This window comes from Pseudophryne corroboree, chromosome 9 (genome assembly GCF_028390025.1).
Source record: "Pseudophryne corroboree isolate aPseCor3 chromosome 9, aPseCor3.hap2, whole genome shotgun sequence".
NCBI classification, from domain to species: Eukaryota; Metazoa; Chordata; class Amphibia; order Anura; family Myobatrachidae; genus Pseudophryne; species Pseudophryne corroboree.
Window position 1 is genome coordinate 291,394,611 of NC_086452.1, and position 27,354 is coordinate 291,421,964.

Sequence of the window (27,354 nt, forward strand, 5' to 3'; positions counted from 1 at the left end):
CTACACACAAATTCCTGCACAATTTTCTTTGCAGTGAACGTAGCAGTATTTGTGGCAGCAGGGAACGCTTCTACCTATTTGGAAAACACATCGATACATACTAACACATATTTCAAATTCCTACAGGGTGGTAACTGTATGAAGTCGATTTGTATTACCTGAAAAGGTCCATCTGTAGGAGGGATATGGGATGGCTCTGTTGGTATTGTCTTATCAATATTCTTCCTCAAGCAAGTAAAACATGTCATTGCTCTCTTACTTGCATGAGAAGAGAATCCTGGCGCACACCAGTAGGCTCTTACCAGCTTGCACATACCCTCTTTGCCCAGATGAGTCAGACCGTGTGCCGCCTCAGCTAGACTTGGAAGATATGCCCTGGGGGCCACTGGCTTACTGTATCGACCTGTCCAAAGTCCTGAGGACTCCTGACCATACCCCTTCGACTTCCAGACCGACTTTTCCTGTAGGGAACACAAATTTTGCATTTCAATTAGCTGTTGTGTGTTGACCGTGTTAAATGTCATTAGTGATGTGATGTTCGTCTGTATGGGGGTGCTTGCTGCTGATTTAGCAGCTTCGTCTGCCCGGCTGTTACCAAGTGAAATTGGGTCTTGGTTGTAAGTGTGTGCTTTGCACTTGATAACAGCCACTCTGTCTGGTTCCAGTATTGCTGTCAGAAGCCTTTTGATGTGGGATGCATGCGCTACAGGTGTGCCAGCTGCCATCATGAAATTTTTTGAGGCGCCATAGGGCCCCAAAATCATGCACCACTCCAAAGGCGTATCTAGAGTCTGTGTATATATTAGCTGACTTACACTTGGCCAATTCACATGCTCTGATTAGGGCGACCAGCTCAGCAACTTGTGCTGAGTGCAGTGGGCCAAGGGGTTCAGCTTCTATGATACCTTCGTCATCTACAACTGCATATCCGGTGCACAAATCTCCCGATTCCGTCTGTCTGTGGCAACTACCGTCAGTATAGAAGGTAAAGTCTACTCCTTCCAGTGGGTTGTCACCGATGTCAGGTCTCGCAGTGAAAGTTTGGTTCAGGCATTCCATACAATCATGCGTATCAGTATCTGCACTAAATCCTCCTTCATCATCATTCTCATCCTCCACCCTTTGTGCCTATCCAGGCACACTTGGCAAGTAGGTTGCAGGATTTAGTGAGCTGCATCTCTTAATGGTGCTGTTTACAGGGGCCATCAGTGATAATTCCCACTTTGTAAACCGAGCAGATGAGACATGTCTGGTTTGGGCGGAGTTTTGTAAGGGTGATACTGCATGAGGTGTATGGATGGTCAGGTCGTGTCCTAACACTACGTCCTCGCTTTTACTTACCAGCAAAGCTATCGCTGCAACACTTCGCAAGCAAGTGGGGAGAGACCGCGATACAGTGTCCAACTGTGGACCGTAGCAGGCTACCGGTCTGCTGGCATCACCATGTCTCTGTGTTAAGACTCCTGCTGCGCACCCAACACTTTCAGTACCGTACAATTCGAAGGGCTTCTCATAATCTGGCATACCTAATGCAGGTGCCTGTGAGAGGCACTGTTTGAGTCTCTTAAATGCCAGTTCGGACTCATCTGTGTGAGAGATCCATTCCGGTTTGTTCGAAGAGACCATTTCTTGCAAAGGTAAAGCCAGTATAGAGAACCCTGGAATCCAGTTTCGACAGTACCCACACATTCCAAGGAAAGTGCAGATCTGTTGCTGAGTTTGTGGCAGAGTCATGTCGCGAATCGCCTGTAGTCTATCAGCGGTGAGGTGTATAAATCCTTGTGTCAAGCAGTGTCCCAAATATTTGACCCTGGTCCGGCACAACTGCAACTTATCCTTTGAAACCTTGTGTCCTGTCTGGGAAAGATGAAACCGAAGCTGTTTCGTATCTTTCAAGGACGATTCGAGTGAGTCAGAACACAACAATAAGTCATCGACATACTGTATTAGTACTGATCCACTCTCAGGTTGAAAGGATTGTAAACAGTCATGCAAGGCCTGGAAGAAAATACTCGGGCTGTCAATGAAACCTTGGGGGAGACGAGTCCAGGTATACTGTACTCACCTGTACGTAAAGGCAAAGAGGTATTGGCTGTCAGGGTGAAGAGGGACAGAAAAGAAAGTACAACAGAGGTCAATGACAGTGAAGAACTTTGCAGTAGAGGGAATTTGCATGAGGATGACAGCTGGATTGGGCACTACGGGGAATTGGCTCTCAACTATTTTGTTTATCCCCCTTAGATCCTGCACCATCCTGTAACCCCTCCCCCCACTCTTTTTCACAGGGAAGATGGGACTATTGGCGGTGCTGGACGTCCTGACTAGGATGCCCTGCTGTAGCAGCTGCTCTATGATGGGGTACACTCCTAACTCTACCTCTGGCTTCAGAGGATAATGAGGGATTTTTGGAGCTATCCTGCCATCTTTTACTTGTACTGCTACTGGAGCTACATTCGCCATCAATCCAGTGTCTTGTCCATCTTTGGTCCAAAGGGAACCCGGTATTTGTGAGATAATTTCCTCTACCTTTGATGGACACGTGTCTATAACAGTAGAATGCAACATTAGCCTTTGAGGGGTGTCTAGTATATCTTGCACTTCTTGAGCATGGTTCTCAGGTATATCCAAGAAGACACCCTCAGGAGTACAATATACGACACACCGCATTTTACACAATAGGTCTCTGCCAAGTAGATTAGTCGGAGCCGATGCAGCCAGCAGAAAGGAATGTTTTGTCTGCAAGGGCCCTATCGTAATCTCTGCAGGTCTACTCAAAGGGTATTGTTGCACCGTTCCTGTTACTCCCATTGCCGAAATTGTTTTACCCGTGGTTTTTACACCTGATGTGGAATTCAACACTGACCTGGCCGCCCCTGTATCTACAAGAAAAGGTAATGGTACACCAGCTACATCAACCATGACCTCAGGTTCACTACCAAGGCTAGCAATCAACTTCACTGGCTGTACACTACATGTATGGCCTGACCTCTATTGTGTAGTGGGACCTTCCCGCAGCGCGCTGGCAGCTACAATATGTGAGGGGGACAACTGAGAGTTTTCGGAGGTCTGCCAGTCCCTCCTAGTTGGGTACCTCCGTGCTTCCCCTCTGTGTGGTCCCTGTTCCCAATTATGTGTGTTATAGCGTGGTTCATATTCTGGTCTAGGGGGTCTGTATACATTATGTGTCCCTTTATTCCTACATTACCTTGAGTAATGTCATTCCTTCTGGCAAATATAGCATACTATTACACGTGACTTACCATCAGGGGTCTGGGGTCTTGGCTGATGTGGTTTTGTTGTAAGAGCCTGTATACTTACCGTCATCAGCCTATCCCCTTGCGACTCCCTGTGTTTAATGATATTCCAATCGTGCTCGATAGCGGACTCTCTCAACGCAGCCACCGAGATACCTCTCCAGTTAGGTAGAGAGATTTGTACCCTTGTCCTTAGTGCCTCCTTTAAACCGTCCATTAACACAGAAACAGCTACCTCCCTGTGATGTGCATTATCCTTAATGTCCTCGATCCCAGTGTATCTAGCTATTTCCTGCACTGCTCGATGGAAATATTCAGATGCCATTTCACCTTCCTTTTGTCTTATGGAAATTTTTTTATTCCATTTAACAAAAGTAGGGAAATACACTCCTAATTGCAGATTGATTTGCTTTACGTTCTCCTGATTGTATTCATCAGTGAGAGGTACTTCTGCATCTAACTTACAATCTGTTATGAATTTCGTGATGTCAATATTTGTGGGTAGACACACTCGCAGCACTGTTCGCCAATCTTTATTTGTGGGCTCATGGGCGTTACCTAACTCTCTAACGAATTTCTGGCATCCGACTAGATCTCTTCTGGGATCGGGGAATTCTGACATAATTGACCCTAACTCTGCTCAGGACCAGGGACAATGCATGGCAATATTCCTGATGGGAGTTACTCCCTGAGTGTCAGTCTTCCCATTGGGGACTGCAATCACCCTGACAGGATTTAATTCAACTACATCATTCTGGCTTGACTCTATAATGCGGGGAGCTATTGTCTCTGCATAGTGTATGGTGCCGCACTTACCTGTGGACACAACCTCACTTATCCCTCCGCTAGGGGGCCTTCCTACAACCCTTGGTGGTTGGTCCGTGCCCACCTGAGTATCCTGTATGGTGGCTGCTAGAGAGAGTGCCGATATCGTGCTGGGCTCATCTTCCTGCTCACAGTCCTGGGGAAAATTTAAAACGGGATACAGCTGGCAAGGGTTAGCGTTAGTACATTTATCAATTACTTTCCTATCCTGTACCAATGCATCATTGCTTGTAGCCAATTTCTCCCCATCAACATATGGTGGTGGTGGTGCGGTCGCCATTGTTTTCCAGCTAGGTTTAGAACCTGCTGTGCGAGCCAATTCCCTCTGCACATCCCCCTCTTGCTGCCACAAGTTTAAACAATCTGTATGTCTAATCCTTTGTTTTCTGGATTTTATCAGACATATCCTAATACTTATGTTCTGTAATACCTCCGGCTCAAAGCTGCCCACCCTAGGGAATGATACCCTATCTTTTGCAGTCATACGTACCCATTCAGAACAAAAAGTCTCCACGTGTGGACCATATTGCCCACACATAATAAACCTCGCTGACCCCTTGGGCCGCGGCTCTTCAGCCTGAACCCTGGCTACCATACGTCCACCGCTTGTGCAATTGGATCCCATCGCGGACTTTTTCCTTTGACGCAATCCCCAATGCACGACACGAATAGACGGTGAAAGTTCTTAGAGCGCTTTCACCCACTCCTTCTCCGCTGATGTACCACGACTCACTCCAATAGTGACCACCGCGTACCCAGTGAGGTCCATAACTGGTTTCTATTCACTGGAAGTGTTAGGAGTGACTTACCTTTTCCAGTGAATATCCACCGTTGGAGATTTCCCTGAAAGAGACCAGCAAAAACTCCCTATGCACTTATACACAAATCACGCTTGCGTATGCTCTACACGGCGCTAATGATACCGCGGTTTTGTGCAAAAAAGTTCTCACAAGGGTATCAAGTTGCATCACGTATCACAACCACAAATGTGCGGTCCAATCGCACAGCGTATAGGTACTTGTTACCTATCCGCTCTACGACCACGAGTAGAATATACAAACTGCAACCCTCAGCCGGAGCGTAACAAAAAAAAACCTTTTTACTTCAATACTACACAATGCACAATTCCCTATTACGCTCCTCTGCAAATCTCCTCACATTTTGCGTACTTTACTGTCTATACTAACGTGAGTCAGCCGCCTCACGCCGCCAAGCCTCCACTCACTTGGTGTACCAAACGACGGGATCCCGAATTCCGGGGTTCAAACCCACTCACTCCTGCTTTCAGCTCACACAAATACACAGTGTTTTTCTGTACAGAAAATTTCCATTCTTTCTGATCGGCAGCTTTATCCCAGAGGCAACACAGTTAAAACAAAAGTCTTATACTAATCTGCTTTTGAAATCGGATAGTTATGTGCTATTGTATTTAAAGTATACTATCCCGACTTCCGGTTCCGGGCTGAATGAAGTAGCACCTCTCTCCTGAAGCTCCGGTGCCTCCTGCCACAAAACCCTGCAAATCGCCTGTCCTGGGCGTCCTTTGAGCGGTCCGTCTCCCCCCGCTTTCCCCCTGCACACGGGGCTGTCCTTTATGGACAAATATCTGGCCCCCTCCATGCCGGGCAAAACTTCCCGCACCAAACAAGACGCTGCCCTAGGCCCTGCAGCCAAAATGGCCGCCGCAGCATCTCTGAGCTCCGGAGCTCCGGCTGCAGAGACACAAACTGGCGGCCCGGCTCCTCCACCCCTGGCTCCCGCTGCCCCTGCCAGGGCTCACATTGCGGAAGACCTGCTGTCTGCTCCCCCTCCTGCCCAGCCACTCTCCTATGGGGACATTGTGCGGGCTGTACAAGAAACTGTACAACCCATGTTTCAGGAACAAGCAAAAGCTCATGCTGCTGCTTTACAGCAAGCCGTACTCGACATCAAAAGTCAATACAAGCAGCTAGCGAAGCGTGTCCTGCAGGTGGAACACACCGCTGGTGAAAATTTTCAACAGATTGCTGAACTTTCTGAAATCTCTGCTAAACTACAGAAATCGGAAAACATGGTTTGGTCAAAACTCGACGACCTGGAGAATAGATCACGTCTCAATAATCTCAGGCTCATTGGACTACTGGAGTCAGTCAAGGGACAGGCTCTTTATCACTTTCTCCGTAATTCATTGCCTGAACTTCTCGGAGTGCAGGATATTTGTACAGATCTAGTAGTGGAACGTGCCCACAGGACGGGCCCTGCTCGCTCTTCCTCCCCAGAGTCCCGGCCCCGAACCGTATTATTCCGCTGTCTCAATTTCCTCCATAAAGAGGCACTCTGGTCAGCATCCCGCCGCACATGGGACATCCTGTGGGAAGATTCTAAGCTGCTCCTCTTCCAAGACTTTTCCCCTGAACTTACCAGACTCAGAAAGGCATTTTCTCCCGTCTGCTCCAAACTAGCCCGTGAAGGCCGCAAGTTTGCCCTACTCTACCCCGCGCGGTTGAGAGTCTTCGAAGGTTCCTCTTTCAAGGACTTCACCAACCCAGACGATGCTGCTGCGTTTGTCTCGGAACTCCTGGCACCTGACTCTGGCTCGAACTGATCGGATTATATGGCCCACGTCCAAATGCCTTCTACGTCCATGGGCCCTCATTCCAAGTTGATCGGTCGCAAGGCGAATTTAGCAGAGTTACACACGCTAAGCCTACGCCTACTGGGAGTGTATCTTAGCTTCTTAAAATTGCGACCGATGTATTCGCAATATTGCGATTACAAACGACTTTGCAGTTTCTGAGTAACTTCAACCTTACTCTGCCTGTGCGATCAGTTCAGTGCTTGTCGTTCCTGGTTTGACGTCACAAACACACCCAGCGTTCGCCCAGCCACTCCTCCGTTTCTCCAGCCACTCCTGCGTTTTTTCCGGAAACGGTAGCGTTTTCATCCACACGCCCATAAAACGCCGTGTTTCCGCCCAGTAACACCCATTTCCTGTCAATCACATTACGATCGCCGGAGCGATGAAAAAGCCGTGAGTAAAAATACTATCTTCATTGTTAAATTACTTGGCGCAGTCGCAGTGCGAATATTGCGCATGCGTACTAAGCGGATTTTCATTGCGATGCGATGAAAAATACCGAGCGAACGACTCGGAATGAGGGCCATGGTTACCCCTTTCCCTCCCCCCGGGTGCTATACATATTCCCCTTGCGTTCATGCCCCTTCTACCTCCTGGACAATGCATCTCATACAATGTTCTCGATGATGTTTCTCCCCCTGGTTTCTCCAGTCCTCTGGGTGATGTATATTGTTGTAAATGCTTATACCTTTTACCTGTTTCAAATTATTATTGACAAATGCCTTGCTAGCAACTGCTATCAAATATTTACATATTTCTTCTCCTTATTTTTTATGTGAGTTTAGACAGCGCGCCTCACCATTTTGACCGCTCACACTTATATTTCCCTTCCCTGTCCCCCTCCCCTTCCCCCTCCCTATTTAGCGCTATATTGTGGTGGGTGGCTAGGAGCGGTGCGCTCCTCGCCGCTTATTGTTAATTCTTGTCTTCTCCACCCGTGAAGTCGCTCTTAGATTGTTATTGTGAGACTCCTATATGGATCTCTGTTTTCATTTGTGTCTCTATGACTCTGTTGTTTCTCTCTATCTCTCCCTTCCCGTCCCTCCTTTTGTGTCTTCCCCTGTCCGCTCTCTTTTCTGGGTATGCATTGTGTCCTCTCATGAGACTCCTTATAGCGTAGTTATATATGTCTTCCGTTAGGGTTGGTACATGGAATGTAGGGGGAATACATTCTCCTATTAAGAGGAAGAAGACCCTACTTTACTTAAATAGACTGCATATGGATTTGATGTTTATACAAGAGACCCACCTTCTTTCCCCGGAGGCCCCAAAAGTGGGTGTCCTGGGTTGGCAGGTGCTCGCAGATGCTCCATATTCTTCTAAAGCTAGAGGTGTCCTGATCCTGGCTAAACGATCTTTGCATATTGAAGTTCTTACCTCTGTATGTGATTCTACAGGCAGGTTTCTTATTTTAGAGATTATGTTATATAACACTAAATATGTTCTTTGTACAATGTATGCACCTAATTCTTACTCTAAAGTATTTTTTAAACGACTCCTGACTAAGTTATATCCGTTTGCCTCCCACCCCATGATAGTGGGCGGCGATTTTAATATCGTCGCCTCTACCTATATGGACACAAACTCCTCCGCTCGTGCACGTCCCTCAGTAGATAAAGTCAACCTTTCTGTCAAACTTGACAGTTGTTAACGCCCCCTTGCCCTAGGACCCGCCCCCTTTTAATATTAAATGATAGTGTTTTATATCGCTTAATATAAAATTAATATAAAATTTATAGTGTTCGATATTAAACCGTATTAAAAATTGTCGCGTAACACCAGTCGCAGAGTGTCGCGCAACACCCCGTCGCAGTATGTCACGCAACGCGGCGCGTCAAATCAGGCGGATGAAAGATGCATATTACACAGTGTTAAAACCAGGTAGTTTTAGCGGTATTGATAAATATTATGGGTCGGTTAAAAATAAATTTAAAAGATCCGACGTAAGAAAGTGGTTACAAGAACAAGACGCCGACACGCTGCACAAGCCAGCAAGAAAAAACTATAAAAGGAACATGATTTGTGTATCGGGTATAAACCAACAGTGGCAATGCGATTTGGTCTCGCTGATAGATTTGTCAAAATACAACGATGGCGTTAAATACATATTAACAATCATCGATATATTCAGTAAGAGGGTGTGGGGTGAAAGTCTGGCCGCTAAGAATGCAGCAACAGTCGCTAATGCTTTTGAAAAAATATTCCAGCGCGGTGATGTGCCGATGAAGCTACAAACCGATAATGGTAAAGAGTTTCTAAACAGAAGCCTAAAAAAGGTGTTAGAAAAATACGGTATAAAACATTTCACGACCAATAACGATGTGAAAGCGGCTGTTATAGAGCGCTTCAATAGGACTTTAAAAACACGCATGTGGCGCTATTTCACGGCAAAGAATACCTACAGATATATAGACGTTTTACAAGACTTCATACGCAGCTATAATAACACATACCATAGAACGATTAAGTGCGCTCCAAACGATGTGAATGACTCTAACGCGTTGAGTGTCTTCAAAACGACCTACGGTGATTACTTTAGAAGTAAGAAAGCCCCAGTTTGTTTAGGAATCGGTGACCACGTCCGTATTTCTAAATATAAGGACATATTTCAGAAAGGTTACGAACAGAGCTTTTCTGAGGAGATTTTTGTTGTACATAGTGTGAACACTAAAGGGATTAAACCGCTTTATAAGTTGGCAGATCTGTACGGTGAAGTTATAACAGGTAGTTTTTACCCCGAAGAGCTTCAAAGCATACCAAAAAACTATAACAGAGTTTACAAAGTGGAAAAGATTTTAAAAAATAAGACGGTCAGAGGCCGTAAATACGCTTTAGTCAAGTGGCGCGGTTACCCCGCAAAATTTAACAGTTGGGTCGCAGCATCGGTGATAAAAGACATATAAAGATCATCAGTATCTAACAAGACGAGCGATGGATGACAAGTCGTTCTACATAACCTTACCCAGCAACGCATCGGCTGTTACCTTCCCGCAAAATAAGATTTCTAACTATACGACAAAGTTGGCTAAACCGATAGACTTAAATGGCGAATGGGAAGTGGCACTTACTGAGATACAATACCCGCATACGTGGAATACATTGGATTTACAAGATTGTAGACTGCAATTATCATGGGATGGAACGGCGGAACAGCCGGTGGCGAGAGTCGCGAGTTTGTGCATTAAACCCGGTTTTTATGAGACAATCGAAGCGTTACTGAACGTAATCAACGCTGAAATTGTACAACTGAAACTGGACGTTGGATTAAGACTAACGTATGATCCATTTGCACGCGTTGTAACATGTGACAGTAAACTGTTGTATCAAATCCACGCCGGTTCTAAGCTGACATGGATACTGGGTTTACAACCTAAAACTAATATTTCTAAACCATGCGCCGACATCAAAGGCGGCCAATATACGATGTACGTGTACACAGACATTATCGAACACCAACGGGTCGGGGATAGTTATGTACCGCTACTTCGCACTGTTGAAATGAAGGGTTATAACAATGAGGTTGTCACAATACGATACGAGAAACCCGATTACGTACCATTGTGCAAAACACATTTTGACACGATAGCCATAGAGATAAAGAACGACCAAAACGAGAACATGGCATTTAAGTTTGGGAAAGCGATCGTGAAGCTACACTTCAGGCGCCGCAAAACTGAATTTTATTAACTAAGCAGAATGGTCGCTGTAAAAAATTATGGCGATCCGGGACTCTATGCGCAATATTATAAAACTCAAGCCGGTAATGGATTACCAGGTTTTCACGGCAGCGCATACATGTACGGCTGCGGTTTAGGCGGTATTTTTCGAAGTCTTTTCAGAAAAGCTGTTCCTCTTTTCCGGAGAGGTTTAGAGTTGGCTAAACCGCATATGAAGACAGCGGTTCGTAATATAGCGAAAGATGTTATCGGGCAAGCCACAACGGCCGTTGTGAATAAGATACACGAGGCGAACCAGGCAAAGCAAGACGGTTCAGGACTAATATATACAAGAAAAGGCGTGTCTAAAAGAAAACGGAAGCGTATGATAACGCTTCCGCCTTGGGACATACCCTTTTTAAATAAAAAACAGAGACGACGCAACTCAAAGAAGAAGAGAAAGCCGAAGAGTGCCGTTGGTGATATTTTTTAAACATGTCTTTCATACACCACGAATCCGTTGAATGTGCAAAAACAGAGCTGGATCTTTTTGACGTGCCCCCGACACAAACTAGCATAGAAAAAAGTCTATACGTCGAAGTTCAACCTTTAGCGGCGTTATCCGACACAGCACCGCTTGAATTTTATATAGCAGCCAGCGGTGAACACTACTACGATCTGAACAATACGCTGTTGTACGTGACATGCAAGATCGTACGAACCGATAACACGCCGATACCGCAAGGTGCGCGGGTCGCGCTTATTAATTACCCAATAGCGACCTTATTCAACCAAGTGGATGTAACTCTGGGCGACAGGCTCATATCACAATCCAACAATCTTTACGCATACCGCGCGTACATTGAGACTATATTAAATTACAGCTCGGACGCGTTGTCAACAAAACACACAACAGGACTATTTTACAAAGATGTGGATGGTGAATTTAACAACACGGCGCTGGACGGCCCGAATACGGGATTCAAAAAACGAGCAGGCGCAACAACGCAGAGTCGCACTGTTGAACTGCTAGGCCCGCTTCACTGCGACCTTTTCCATCAACATAAACTAATTTTAAACGCCGTTGATCTGAAGATTAAACTAACCAGAAACAAAGACGCATTCTGCTTAATGTCATCTGAGGCGGATGCCTTTAAAATACAGATCACAGCTGCATCCCTGTTCGTGAAAAGAGTTCAGGTCTCACCGGCCGTGCGGATTGGGCACGCGCAGGCTCTGTTAAACGGTAACGCGAAATACGCGATTGACCGCGTTGGGATGAAAATCTACAGCGTACCAGCAGGCAGTAGAGTATTTAATCTAGAAAATTTATTTTTAGGACAAGTGCCGAAAACAGTTATAGCCGGTTTCGTGGATAACGAATCATTTTCAGGAATACATAACAGGAACCCCCTGTGCTTTGAACACAAAAATGTAAGTTTTGCGTCCCTTTATCTGGATGGAACGCCGCACCCCGCCAAGCCATTTCAACCCGACTTTGAAAGCGGTAATGCTGTAAGAGAGTATATGTCACTCATACAGATCACAAATAAGCAGAAATCTGACAATGGTATACTGATTGACCGCGAAGAGTACATCAGGGGCTACACGCTATTTGCTTTTGACCTTTCACCAGAACAGGAGTGTGGAGAACACCTTTCCCTGATAAGAACAGGCAATCTACGTGCCGAATTCCGCTTTGCAGAAGCGTTGGACCGGACAGTCAATGTGATAATATATGCTCTATTTGATAACATCATCGAGATTAATCAAAGGCGCGATGTGCTGTACGATTATCTATAAATGAAATAAACTAACACTATGCTGCTGAAAAAATGAACACATTACAGATAAACTGTATTCTGTACGCCGTGCAAAGCACAAGGCATATTTTTAAAGGAACGTATCCGTGCGATATGTTGCCGGTCAGTAAACTGTCGCAATACCCCTGCGCGTTTGTAATCAATACGCATAGCAGCGGGCAGCCGGGTGAGCACTGGCTGGCCGCTTATTTTAACGAACAGCGTGAATGTTACTTTTTTGATTCTTACGGGTTAGCCCCTGACAGCCCCCTATTCCCAAAAGCGATAATAAATTTTTTAAACTTGAATTCAAAAAGTGTTTATCACCAAAATAAGCAGTTGCAAAATTTTAACAGCACCGTTTGCGGTCAATATTGCATATACTTTATATTTTACATGTGTAAAAAATACAAATATGTGGATGTACTGGCCCGTTTTAGTGATGACACAAAACGTAATGATTGTTTTGTTTCAAATTTTGTAAGACGACTCCCAAGAAGCCATTGTCTGAGTCATTATGAATATAGATATATACAGAATTGTGTAACTTGTAACCAACGCTGTGCGTGAAGCGTTTTATGTACAACGTGTCATAACTATGACACGTTGTACATAAAACGCTTCACGCACAACGCTGTGTGTGAAGCGTGTTACGCACAACGTTGTATTGTTTGTGTAACTTGTAATCAACATTCTGTTTGATACGTTTTATGTACAACGCATCATATCTATGATGTTTTTCTAATAAACAACGTTGTTTATTAAACTTTATATCGTGTGCTTGAAATTTCTTCCGTTTACAGCAATAGAAACAAAGAACAAAACGTTGTTTTATAAAGCATAAGCATATTTTATTGATATATGTATATATATATATATAACACGGTAAAGATGCATTTAAAACATTACATAAAATATTATTGACATAAGTTAAACATTGTGGCGCAAAATACCAACACAAAATACAGTGTATAAAAATAATATAAATTAGTTATATGTTATAGTTTCAGCCACTGTGAATCCTGAAATAGATTTACGGATCTTTTCCTAGGCAGTAAGTAACCGTGCGGTGTTGTTAAACCTGGGGGACTTAAAACATTTATTCGCCCTTTGTTAAGGGTTTGTAACGACATGGGCGATGTCACAGCGCCATCAGAGTCATCCTGCATCTCAGCTTTTAATCGTTCTAAACACATTCTATTCCCCGCATTGGCTATGACGGTTGAGGGAATATTCAATTCAGACATAGCCCGCATAAATTCAGGCCAACCATTCGGTATATTACGGATCGACACACCGTTACTTTGCGTGATGCTTCTTATTAAATCTAACATGTTGGAACCAGGCACAGTGACACCTTTGTACAGAAACTCCCCTTTACTGTTCCAGTCTGTGATGTGTTTAGAGCGTGTCATTTTACTCAATAGTATTTCACAGTTTTTCTTATACCGGTCATTAACACCGCTCAAAAGCTCATGATAAACAGCATCGGGGGCAATAGGCTGTGTCGTATTATTTGATTCATCAACAGATTTTGCAACGGGTGATAAAAGAGCTAAAGTTGACATTTCACTATCAGCCTGCTTACTCAACACCAGGTATCTCTGCAACAACATTGTATATCGCTTTGCTTTTTCATATTCTGATAAATCATTATTCTGTAGTATTTTCACGATCTCTACATCTAGACCGTGCGTTGCTGTTTTACGTATGTCGTCGCTGTTCGTTTTATTATGTAAACGTTCTATCTGATTCTGAGGCACCAGATACATTTTCTCAGCGTACTCCATCAGCGATTAGACAATAGTCCTGTAATTAGCGGTATAGCAAAACCAAGCAGCGAGCCGATAAAACCACCCGACTGTTTAACCAGAATCTTCTTTTTTCCAATGGCACATTTCTTATTACAAAGTGATTTTATAAGCGCACGCTTCTTTTTAAGGTAGTTCAGCTGCCGCTGAGACAGCGGTATTTTGCCTTTAAGCGTGTTGAGCGCTATCTCACAAATGGCCGTGACTAAATCGTTTGAAGCGTTGGATAAAATAGCATTTCTTTGGATTGGTGTTGCTTTAATTAACGTTTTTAAAAGCACCCAATTACGTCTTATCCGCCCCGACATGTTCACCGTTGTTAGAATGGCAACAAGTGACTAAAGGTTGTACTGTTATAGCTTTATAGAACCACGCTTCTTAATGACAAAAGCGACAGGCTTGTCTGGTGGGAATAAGCCGCTTCGTAAACGATAATCGTCAAGAGCGTTGTTTCTTAAATCAACCAGCAAATACCCATAAGGGGCAGCCGTCGCGGATTCATAGGATTCGAGAAAAAAACGATGTTTCGATGGGTACATTTGTCTAGCCAGAATGCCCACCTGCATTTTATCCCTGGGGTTTTTGAACAGGACCATATATTTTGTGTTTAAATGTATAGTTCTGCTCTTTTTACCTTGACAAAATATGTTTTGGACAAGGTACAGGATACTGAGATTACGATGATGTACATACTTTGTGAAAGCCTTCTCAACCTCAGAATTATTACTTGCCGCGTCCATCAAATCATCAATCACTGTTAAATTAACCTTATCAGGGGGAAAAAGTTGATCATCGCTAAAAGACTCTGGTAACCCCTCTATAAAGCGCGTACCGGGGTAATCACGCAGAAGTTGGTCGTATATAGGTTGCCAACAGGTGTAAAACCAAACAACATTATCAGGTACATGAGTCATATGTGTTGCAGCGTGTTGCAACAGCGTTTTGACAAAATAACTTTTACCCGAATTGGACGGCCCCGCTAAAATACATGAGAAAGGGTGTTGAAATCTGGTGTCCATCTTAATAGCCGAACGGCAGTGTTGTGAAGTTGTCCGTAAGAGACCGTTTAGTATAAACACACCTTTGCGTCTTCTGCAAAGTACGCGTCTCTATCTGCCAGCACTTTTTCACACGTACTATACCGGGTTGACGGATCACAACCTTTTTCTGGTCATCGCCTTCGGGGTTTAAAGGATAATCTAAGACCAGTTCTTTCAGGCTGTCAAAGTTAACGTGCTGCGCATTATCAACATTGAGCGTTATACCTTTAACTTTTAAACAGGTCTTTCCGTTGTTTAGTCGATAGCCGTATGACTTGGGACCGGCTGAGACAAATTCTGTTATATGTGTGCCTGTGGGCAGTTCGCTGGTCAACTCACCTAAATAATCACCCAATGGCGGGCTCCAGTCACCGGGTCTACTGACAAAAATTACAGAATCGGTGTCGTGATAAAGACATCTATCTTGTAATCTATACAGTAGTTTGTACAGTTCAACACGTGCATAAGCCGTTGTAAAGATGGCTATAGTTACATTTGAAATTGCACCCCTGGTGTAATGATCTTTGGAATACTTCCAATTTACCATAACTGTATCATCGTCAATAAAATCCAAAGCGGACACGTCATAGTACGGTAAGAACGCGTATTCAAAAAGTTTGTCGGGGTCAGTCACTAGACACGTATTGGGCATGTTGCTACGTTGACCAAATTTACCCCATAAGGAATTTAAAAACAATTTTGAAATTTGTCTTTTAGCGGGGTTGATTTCTATGTGTTCGGGTCGTAAAGACACGCCTTCATTTTTTTGATAGGCGTCTATATACTCTTGGCGTTTCTCGGCGTCTGTACACCATTCGGGATAACCAGAGGCCTCTTGTTTATCCCTGAGGTGCGTTTTAATGTAGCCTGAAAACAATTTGTCAGATCTCTCATCAAAATGCCACACCTCATAGATTTTACATACCTTGTAACCCATTTCTACAGCCAAGTTTAGTTCCACGGTACACCATGTACCGATGAGCGCACGTTTTTCTGAATCATGAACGCACGGCTCAGTCTGTCCAGACTCAGCGCATGTGCGACATAATGGAAACATTAACTTGCCGCCCATTTTAACCGGCAGAACCGGAAAGAATAGGCCACGAGGTGGGTAAACTTTAACCCTGGCAAAACCGAAATACTTTGTGACATCACCAAAGTCCTTATAAATAATGCGTGGGTGCTGTATAGGATACGTTTTGGTTTTATTAACATACGGATAGAGGCTGGTGAAATCAAAATAGTGTATTTTTTCATCACAGCCTGTTTTGTGATACAGCTTTATGGCGTTTGTGCGCCCGCCATAAAGAGCATCACGTGGCTCCAAGGGTTCGGGTAAATCTTTACCCTTCAGAAAAGCCTGTAGATCCGCATCAGAATCTAGCATAGACTTCCATTCACAACCCCAGATTTCACGTATCTGAAATCCACAACGTTTAAGGTAGTGCAACTTTACCTGCGTCTTGTGGTGTAATTGACCGTAGGTCGTTTTAGTCAGTTTGTTTTTATCATCGGCGTTGTAACAAGCACCACAGCCGTGGTAAAAACAACCTTGGAATTCAAATGCAGTGGGTGTTCCGTTAATCACGGCATAACCATCCAGGCTGTATTTACCAACTTTCTTCTCACCCCCTTGTAAAGCGTGTCTTATACTCACCCCTTCTTTGTGTTCTATGTACATTAACCACTGTATGGCGGGCGTTGAGTAACGCTTCTGCGTCTTGTGATAGTTATCACCCGGTACAAGCGCCAGTGTCTTTTCCTGTAAAAATTTACACCGGTACATGGCCATGCATACGCTCGCCAACGTGACTAATTGAAAAGCCTCGATGTGACGTTTAACCACAACCTTTTTTTTTTTCTTTGTTATTAGAAACTCCTGTTCTGTCATGGCTATAACAGCAGATCTGAAAGCATCACAAGCTTTTTGTAATATTTTCACATCGTCTTTACAATATCGCACGAGCTCTTTTTGAAAGTTAAACGGTTTGTGTACGCACTGTTTATACCAAGCTGTAAACTCAGATAATTCATCAGGCATCATGTATTGTGGACCAAAATACTCTATTGACGGCATAGTTCCTATGTAATTTTGGTTATCAGCTGTGTTAAAAAAATGTGGGAAATAACCTTTGGTACCGTCAAACCCCATCGCCTTTGGTAACTTGCTAAGCCGCATGGGTAAAAAATTTAAAGAGTCGATAAATCTTATCTTCAAATCTTTTACCGTGATGCACATTATGTTGCCGCCTCTAGATAATAATTCAATCTTTAATTTCTCCTTAATCAGCTGGCGCAGCACAAAATATGCATCATAGCGACCTGCATTATGGGCTATGAATGTGTAATGCTCAAATTTTGGTTTCATGAACGTCTTTACAAAGTCTTCGATACACGCAACACCCTTAAACTCCCAGTCTTTCTCACCCGTTAATGTTAAAGCGTAACAGTAGTTTGGTATGTGCACACCCGTCTCCTGCATACACTCAAAATCATAAAAGATGTATTTCTTTGTGGGCTCTTCCGGCTTGATGGTTTGTATATAGCACAAATGGTTCGAAAACCCATCAACGAACACCTTACAAATGGGGCACTTTAGGCCTCTGCAGTTATGATCTGTTCGCCTGTAGAGACAACACTTGTCACAATATACATGTTCAAGACAGGATATTTTGTGATCAAGAGCTAAAGCTTTGTGTAGCTCTAAACACTCGTTTGATCGACAAAATACCCTACACACCGAACACCTTAAAGCCGTCACACCGTCGTCAATACAAGCCGGCCTGTGACAAGCCTTACAAAAGAAAAGACAATCGTGATTATTTCTATGATGGTAAGCGCTATGACAACGGACGCAGTAATATCGGGCACCAAGAAACGCTTTGATATCGAGTATCCCATAAAAGTGACAATCGTGATATAGCACAAAGATCGTGTCTTTGTAACGACTGTCTGCACTGTAGTATTTCCAAGACCCTTGACTGTAATAGAGGAGATTGATGGATACTTTTAAATAATTTTCAAAAATTGCAACATCGCTAAAGCTGACCGCTTTATCAAGCGGCAGATTCAAAGCTTTATGTAGTTGGATCGCTCTCTCCTGTATTACATGATCATTGGCATTGTTACCTTTATCCAGAAGTTTACAGACGCTAGCGGCCAAACACAGGTTATTACCTACGCGTCTGAAGTCATAGAGATATCTCTTTCTTTTATCTATTATTAAACTTTGGGGCAGGCGCTGTAAACTACGCCCAGTCAAACCAGACCCTGCCCTGTTTTTAAAAATACTGATCACAAATCTTAAGCCTGTGGATAATAAGAATTCAGCGTTACTTTGAAGCGTGTTTGTAATCTGATTCAAAAAACTGGCAGCGTCTAATGTTTCTTGCGGCTTACGATGCGAATAGATGGCATTGTGTAACCCACCCCCCTCCAATCTAAGCTGAACGCGGTCGGCCGGATCCACGCCCGCAAGGACACCATCGAGCATGGCCTGTATAGCCGTATGAATGGCTCGAACCCCCTCTACAAATGATGTAACCCTGTCCAAATTAACAAACCGATAGTGATTGTGGTACTCAACGGCTCTGAAATTCGGTCGTTGTCGTTCATAACTGTTAATTGCCTCTAAGTATACATGTTGCCGACCTTCGTCATTACCGGGTGACTCAACACGGCCTGCATCATCATATATGGGGCTTGCATCGCGCTCAATATTGTCAGCCTGTGATTCGTCATTCGGTAATGCATGGGGTGGGGATTGATCTAAATCTACACGCCTCGCACTGTGCTGACCGCCTACCACATGTTCCCTGTGCCGCTTGCGTTTTCTCAATTGGCCACCTACCGCATGTTCCCTGTGCCGCTTGCGCTTTCTCGATCTGATTAATGTTGTTACAGCCTGTTTCACCTTTGCGCGTCGGAATAACTGTGAGATCTTGTATGTTAAACAAGGTTTAATTCGTGGTTTTTTTTTACAGTCATTTAAATTTAAAACACGTTTCAAACCATTGCCTAGCATGCCTAGTCACGGATCAGTTTCATTTATTTCTGCAAAATGATGTATGTTGGCTTTAATAAATTCAGTGGTCTTAACCGACCGATCTATGTATTTTGACATGACATTCATATACGTCTCAACAACTTCTTTAACAATGTCTTGTTTACATTTACTACCGTGGCACACACCTTTAATGTGTTTTAACAAGTATCCGGCTTTTACGCCCATGTTCTCAACATCTTCCCGTATCTTACCCAACAGCGCGTAAAATTGTATTTCAGCGTCTTGGCCTAATTGTTCTGAATTTTGACATTCATCAACTATGTCGGGCGCTAGCCCTCGCGCCGGTACACAAGCATCAGCCGATGCGTGTACCAGGGCTGTCGTTGTAAAAATATTGGGCATTGATGTTACACAATCAACCGTTGTAGTATCACCAGGTATTCCTGCAACGGCTGATAATACTTCATCAGAACTATTCTGCGGATCTTGTGTCGTTGACTCTACACAGTTTGTAATAAGCTCTTGCCCATTTATGTCATCAATATCTGATATCACAGGATTACCGGCTATGTGTCTTGTTTCTGTTTCAGAGCAATCCTGTGTATCGGTAATAGTGATGACATCGGATTGCGACAATTGCTTAACATTACTTCTTGAGTCAATATTTGATAACAAACCAATGCCTGCTATGTGTCTTGTTTCTGTTTCAGAACAAACCTGTGTATCTGGAATTGTGATTACAGCGGATTGCGACAATTGCTTAACATTACTTCTTGAGAGACGCGATGCCCTCTTAACCTTTACAGTCTTTGTATTACCAGCGACATCCCGGTCTGCAGTGTTAAACGCTGTGTGTTTTGATGTTACAGCAACATCATTACTTACGCATGATACAGTTTGTAACGCGATCCTTCTCCGTTGCGGCTTATCATTTTCGGAATATGACAATTTTCTTTTCAGATCTGTAAATGTTGAATTATGACTTCTCTCATTCGTTCTTGGTCGAGCTGGCTTTCGTTTGTTCGGGACGATACAGCCGTTATGCACAGCCATAACTGATGACCTAGCAACGTCCTTATGTACAATTGCCGGCGTTACGAATTGATGGTTCTCCGCTTCAGCGGCGGTTGTGCGTTTTGATATTTTCCCGCTTGTACTAGGTCTGTGTATCTGCGCGCATGTATCACTGACTGTTGGTATCAAAGGAGCATAGCGTCTTGCTACAGCATCATCTGTAATACATATATTATAAAATAAATATAAACGACTCTGCATGTAAATCAGTATTTAAATCACCGCATAACAATATACCATATAACAGTGTTTGATTACACACCTGCTGCTGCGAATTGATGGCTTTCCGTTTCAGCGGCGGTTGTGCGTTTTGATATTTTCCCGCTTGTACTAAGACGGGGTATTTGCGCTACTGTATCACATCCTGATGGTATCGTCGGCGCATAACGCATTGCTACAGCGTCATCTGTAATACATATATTATAAAATAAATATAAACAACGCTGCCTGAAAATCAGCATTTAAATCAACGCATAACAATATACCATATAACAGTGCTTGATTACACACCTGCTTTATATTCGAATGTTTTAGCACGACCCCCTGTCGCGTGTGGGAAAAACGGTTGCTCATCAACAACATTGCTGTTCTGTATAGATGTGTTGTGACAATAATCAGGTTTGTTCAATATATCCCGTAGAATAACATCAGCCGTCGCATCATCCATTTTTGTGGCATCTTTAGCCGGTGAAAAATGAAAAATAAAAATAAAAAAAATAAAAAATATTACATACGGTATAAAATTAGAATAACATGAAAAAGCGATTCATTACTGAGAATATAAAGTGTGTACAGTTGACAACAAATCAGCACAACTGTACAAGGTTTATTTTTAATTCTTTAGCCGTGGAAAAATAAAAAATAAAATGAAAAATAAATAAAGATATCATGTTACTCACAATCTGGCGCCAATTCCAAAATATTATTAAAATCCGGTATAGCGCTGAAGTCTAAGCCAAAGGGACTATCAACAGACAAATCGAGATTCTCTGTATTTGTGATTACTGTCAAATCGTGGGAAATAAAAATGAGAAAATAATAATTATTTAATAATTACTATTTAATAATTACTTATCAATGTATCCAGACTGTTGTACGTTCATACTATTTAAACTTTTAAAAATGAACAAATTGTAGACCTTGACTATAATTTCATACTATTTAAACTTGAAATATAAATAAAAACGCGTCAATGTCCTTTATAGACATAGCTTACTTTGAGAGGTTTGATAACTTGGCAAAGCATCATCATCATCAGAAGAAGAAGATCTGTTTCTAACCATGAAAGTGTTTTTGTTGTTGATGTTCTGCATTGTCTGTCTCTGAAAATGAGAGACGGTTAATTTTAGTTGAAATATTGTGTTGGCGCATTCCCAAAATGAACCACTAGATGTCGCTATTACCACATATTTAAATAACATTCAGACAGCCACATTATTAAAACTATATGTTCTATGTGTTACAATGCATCGCTAAACAACTACATCAATGTGGTATACCCACATTGATGTTGCTGTTTAGCGATGCATTTCACATATGAGTGCATAATGCGCTTTGTACAATAGGTTTGAAATATTAACATATTATACATGTATGCCTAAAAACAAAGGATGCAATGGCAGGACAGAATCGTGTAACAGTGTGTATATCGTGGCATAGAAACAACATATTTAAACAGCATTCAGAGCCATATTTGTAAAATAAATAAATAAAAAAAAAAAAAAAAAAAAAAAAAAAAAAAAAAAAAAGATGTATTTTAAAGTGTGTGTCATATGTGACATTCTGCGACGGGGTGTTGCGCGACACTCTGCGACTGGTGTTACGCGACAATTTTTAATACGGTTTAATATCGAACACTATAAATTTTATATTAATTTTATATTAAGCGATATAAAACACTATCATTTAATATTAAAAGGGGGCGGGTCCTAGGGCAAGGGGGCGTTAACAACTGTCAAGTTTGACAGAAAGGTTGACTTTATCTACTTCCCTCCCCTACCTTTGGTATCCCCTTTTTACGCACCAACTGCACCTCACTGATGTGTGGAGATTTTTCCACCCTACAGACAGGGAATACTCATGCCTCTCGGCTGCTCATGGCACCATGTCCAGGATTTACTTTTTACTATTGTCTGACTCCCTCATTCCTCAAATCTCTGACTCCCAGATGGAGGCTATCTCTATTTCTGACCACGCCCTAGTTTGGACGTCGCTTACCACGTCCCTTGACCGGGGCTCCTTTAAGTGCTGGCGCTTCCCCACTGCTTTTGCTTCCTCCTTACATTTCAAGCGCAGACTGGCTGAGTTTTGGGAAGAGTTCAAAATGGATAACGAGGGGGCCCTTAATGCGGATCCTTTGATGTTCTGGCAGACCTCAAAAGCAGTCATACGCGGCAGGCTTATAGAATACGTTTCCTCACGAAAGAAGCGATTTCTGTCTGACTTTAAAAACTCTCAACGCAGCTTAACTGAGGCCTTCCAAAGTTTCAAACAACATCCCACCCCTCTTTCTAAGAAGACTTATTTAGAATGTAAATCCCGGTTTAATGCTGTATTAGCTGCGATGGGTGACCGACATACATTTCACAAGAATCACCGTTTCTATAGGTTTGGGAACAAGACGGGTCGCCTCCTCTCCAGCCTGTTGAAGGGGTCGACACCTTCTTCAGTAATTCAATCACTGCAACGAACTGATGGATCGTTAGCTACTAAGTCTGCTGATATGGCCAAACTCCTTTCAGATTTTTATACTGATATCTATTCTTGTCCCATTATTGACGAGCAAGCTAAAAGCTCTTTTTGGGAAGCGACCCCCCTCCCCCGATTAGAACCTGTTCTGACTGACAACCTTTGTTCCCCAATCACGTCACAAGAGGTAGAGAAAGCTATCAAAGGCCTTAAGCCTTTGAAGGCTCCAGGGCCTGATGGCTTCTCTGGAGAATTTTATAAAATGCTCCTCCCTAATGTGGTAGACCCCCTAACCCTGGTGTTTAACAAAATTTTAACCTCAAATTCTATGCCTTTATACTTTAATGACGCTCTGATCCGTCTCCTTCCCAAACCAGGTAGAGACCCCCATCTCCCGGGTTCCTACCGCCCTATATCCCTCCTAAATACCGACTACAAGCTCTTCACAAAGATTATTGCTGACAGAATGAAGGGTTTACTTCTTTCTATTATCCATCCAGACCAAACTGGCTTCATCTCAGGCCAGCACTCTACGAATAATATTCGTAAAATTTTAGCGGCAGCCATCTGGTTACGTTCCAGCGGGACTTTAGACCCCCAATATGTCCTTCCTTTGGACGCTGAGAAGGCCTTTGACCTGGTCAGCTGGGACCATTTATACACTACCCTAGACAGGTTTGGGTTCCCGCTGGAGCTGATCAGTATGCTACGTACTCTATACTCCCCCTCAGCTTCCTGAATTATGTGCAATGGCTACCTTTCAGATCCTATACCCCTTCACAGGGGCACTAGGCAAGGTTGTCCCCTCTCCCCGCTACTTTTTGCCATCACCATAGAACCCCTTGCTATTAAAATTCGCCACCTGGTGGGTTTTTCGGGAGTACTGGTGCGAGATCATTAATTGCGTGTCAGCCTGTTTGCGGATGACATGCTTCTCTTCATCTCAAACCCAGAAATCTCTATCCCCTTAGCCATGCAGATAATTGCTCAGTTTGGCTCCTTCGCAGGGTACCGAATAAATGCTACCAAATCTGAGCTCTTCCCACTCACTCCGTCTGCTTGCGCATGCTCCTCCTCGCCCGTCCTTACTCAATTCCAGCTGAATACTACTAAGCTTAAATACCTAGGAATCTTTATCCCAGTGAACTTGTCTGACTTATACTCAGTTAACTACACACCTGTCATTAAAACGGTGTCTCAATTGCTAACCACCTGGTCCTCCCTTCCTATTTCTCTATTGGGGCGGGTTGCCATTTTGAAAAATATTATATTTCCTAAGTTATCATACCTGCTTCAGATGATACCTGTCCAACACCCTCGTAAAGATCTCCTTCTATGTGATCAGCTATTTTCAAAATTTTTGTGGAATGGCAGGAGGTCGAGGATCTCCATTGCTAAACTTAAGCTTCCTCGCAAGGATGGTGGCCTGGCTGTCCCTGACCTCTTGGCATTCTTCCAAGCAGTTAACTTTAGATATATTTCCGATGGACTTCCGGTGGGCGGGCCATCCAGCATGGCTGCTTTTAACATGGGCTCTGGCTTGAAGGCTAAGAATTGCTAGCCATCCTCCCGCATTATATCCCCCACTCTCCGGGAAAGCGTATATAACTCTTTCCTGTCCTGTGGGGAACCCGTATATACCCGGGACGAGTGGGTTGTGTGCCCCCGGAGTCCGGCCCTCGTGGAGACGGCCTGTATGACCGCCAGTACGCTGTCTGGCGCGAAAAGTGCTGCCCCGTGTCCGGCTGTCCCGACCCTCAGCACGGGCCCTGAAGCTGTTACGTGCCTGCCGCTTCTTGGTGTGAGAGGCTGCGGGCGGTGGCCGAGTGGACCCGGCGAATAGCAGTGGCGGTCCGGAGTCTCCTGCTGCCCGTAGACCGCCTGCCTGCCCGGCCGGTGACGCGTGGAGTTCTCGCGGCTACCCGCGACGAGAAACCCGGATGGAGGTGACCTGTGGCTGAGCGACCCCTGGACCCACCCCAGCCTCTCTGGCACTTGTTCCCCGGGTGCTGACAGTCCCGGGTTCGGCTCTGAGGCGGCGGAGAGGAGAACAGCTTCCGCGATTGGTGGCGTGGGTGCGGCGGCGGAGATTTCGGGGAGACACCTGCTGGCTGCTATGCGGTAATTGCCGACTACACCTGATAACGGAGGACGACCACCAGGAGATGCCCACCCGCGTGAGGAGGTGAGCGGCATTCGTGCCTGAGATCCCGGGGATGTGTCCGTTGCTGCTTGTCCACTGCCTTTTACCCCCTGCCCCTGCTCCCAAGCCCTGTGACTCTGCATCCCGTAACCCCACTGCTACCCTTGCTGTCCTCAGTCGTCCTGCGGGGATCGGAGGGCGCAGGGGAGCCTGTCGCAGGGGTCTGAGTCTGTAGCTGAGGAGCTTTGCCTGCATCTCTGTACCTCTCGCTGCAGATACACCTGATTGGCGGCTGAAAGACCTACTAACAGTGACTTTGATTGTGTCACTAGTTGCGAGACTCTGCTGCTGGGGCCACATTTACACCCTCATTATTATTGCTGCTTGATTTTCCCCACGAGGACTGCCAACACACTTGTGTGGATTGCACTTGGAACCATTTTTGAGTTGAGGTTTATCCTAGCCTCCGCTGCCACCTGGTGCCTGCTTGCAGTTGTGCAATATAACTTTACTGGCACGGTTTCTCTGCTGTTGAATGCATGCTGCAGGGTTCCTTATTCTGTGTAACATCTGTTATTGCTAACGTAGTCATTGTTGCTTCTAATTGTTCTACTGATTTACCGCTTAGGCCTGAAAGTCGTTATTACTTTAACATATTCTAGGTTTCTGCTGTGCTGTACTATCTCTAATTACTCTCACAGGATAATTTATATCCAGCTAGCTATGGTACTGCTTTGAGTTTAATTTCCATCAGATGGAACCGCGACGTCATTATTATGGCGTGCCTTATTATGCTTAGTATGTAACTTGATGTTTTGATTTTTTTATTTTCGCTGAGTAGCTCTGACATATCTTCCAACTTGAGCTCTTACGTGAGGTGTTTTATTATCATATACCACCGTGTGTTCACATCAGGGCCTACTACCCTTTCTGTTTAGCGGTCTGACGACCAGGTGATGGACAAATTCGTCCATAAAACTCCAGCGGTTAGACCTTCTCAGTCCTCAGTGAATACCAGAATGAGTAAAAACAAAAACACTGCAGGGAAGCTTAACCCCCCCTCTCCTCCGGGTGGGGGCAATCCTCAGGCCCGGCCTCAAGAAACAGAGGCTCTGCCTGACCAGCCCAATTTAATACATATGGCACAGGAGATCTCGCGACTCCTCATGCCTCAAATTGACAAGAAACTTGAAAATATACAGTTGATTGATAAAAGATTGGAACAGATACAAACACTCCTAGATTCCACACTTACAAAGATTGATCAGAACACCTCACGGATAAACACCTTAGAGCAAAGGGTTAGTGACGGGGATGATCAGATGCATACACTAGAACGATCCACTGCCACCCAAGATTCATCTATTGCTGCTCTGCAGGCAAAGATAGATGATCTTGAGAACAGAGATAGGAGATCGAATTTGCGCTTCGTGGGCATCCCCGAATCAATCAGGGACGGGCAATTGGCTGATTTTATACTGCATGACCTGTTCTCAGCTCTAGATATCTCAGACCCCCCATTTCTAAGGCATATTGAAAGAGCGCATAGAATTGGTCCCACTCGCCCTGATGTTGATGTGAGACCACGGCCTGTCATTGCAAGATTTCTGGATTTCCACATGAAGGAACATGTTTTGCGCTCTTATCGGAAAATCACGCAATTGCTAGTAAATAGTAAACGTATTTTACTCTTTCAGGACTTCTCTGCCTCTGTTGCGCAAAAGAGGAGAGAGTTTTCTGATGTTTGCAGGATGCTTCACGAGAGTAATACCAAATTTGCGTTGATGTATCCAGCTAAATTGAGGATACATGACAATGGCCGCACGCTACTATTTGCGGATCCTGTTACTGCCAAATCCCATGTCACGAGTATTTTGACTCCTGAGAATCCGTAACATAAATATTAGTTATTACTCCACAATAGGTTTACTGCTTTGGGTGGGCTTATCTTTAACAACTAAGAGACCATGAATCCCGTACCACACCGACCAGCTTACCCTTCAATGCAGTATCTATTATTGTTGTGGTCCTCGTCTGCACTGCAGAATTCCAGTTGTTTTGGTGTTCCCTGCCTTATATACTGAGTTGGTTTAATGTACACATGTATGAGGCCTTAGGTCTCATTATCGGCTGCTCAGCTTAATTTAATTTAATTTTACTTTACGTCAATTACTACAGTTATTATTGATGTGTTCCTCGCCAGTGCTAGTTTGGTTTGGAAAATGTGAAAATGGTTATGAGAAGCAATGTGTGTTTTTTTTTTTTTTTGCCCGTGCCGTACCTCCCTCACTAGATCCGTTAACGAGCTCTATGGTTCACTGTGGATTAGATTGTCCCTCTCCGCTCGCTGGGACGGGGGAGGGCAACTGTGTGATGTAGTGTTCCTTCTGGATTGCCGCCCTCGGGTGGGTGTAGGTTAGCAGACTCATGACTGCCTT

The 27,354-nt window shown here is 44.0% G+C and overlaps 1 protein-coding gene across 1 annotated transcript; it reads right to left on the reverse strand.

Annotated features, from left to right (window-relative positions):
• Nucleotides 1–18,504: 18,504 nt before the first annotated feature.
• LOC134958035 (uncharacterized) lies at nucleotides 18,505–20,826 on the reverse strand. Its single transcript, XM_063940366.1, has 3 exons — nucleotides 20,596–20,826; nucleotides 20,348–20,491; nucleotides 18,505–20,243 (listed from the first exon to the last, which is right to left on the reverse strand). Exons 1-3 carry the CDS (start codon nucleotides 20,750–20,752, stop codon nucleotides 19,036–19,038), a joined length of 1,509 nt encoding a protein of 502 aa, XP_063796436.1. The 5' UTR covers nucleotides 20,753–20,826; the 3' UTR covers nucleotides 18,505–19,035.
• Between the last annotated feature and the right edge of the window lie 6,528 nt (nucleotides 20,827–27,354).

Excerpts from the sequence above, each read along its gene's own strand:
- LOC134958035 (XM_063940366.1), bottom strand. The coding sequence starts at position 20,752 with ATGGATGATGCGACGGCTGATGTTATTCTACGGGATATATTGAACAAA. Across the intron at positions 20,492-20,595 it reads AACATTCGAATATAAAGCAG|ATGACGCTGTAGCAATGCGT; the intron begins GTGTGTAATCAA and ends TATGTATTACAG. Across the intron at positions 20,244-20,347 it reads CCATCAATTCGCAGCAGCAG|ATGATGCTGTAGCAAGACGC; the intron begins GTGTGTAATCAA and ends TATGTATTACAG.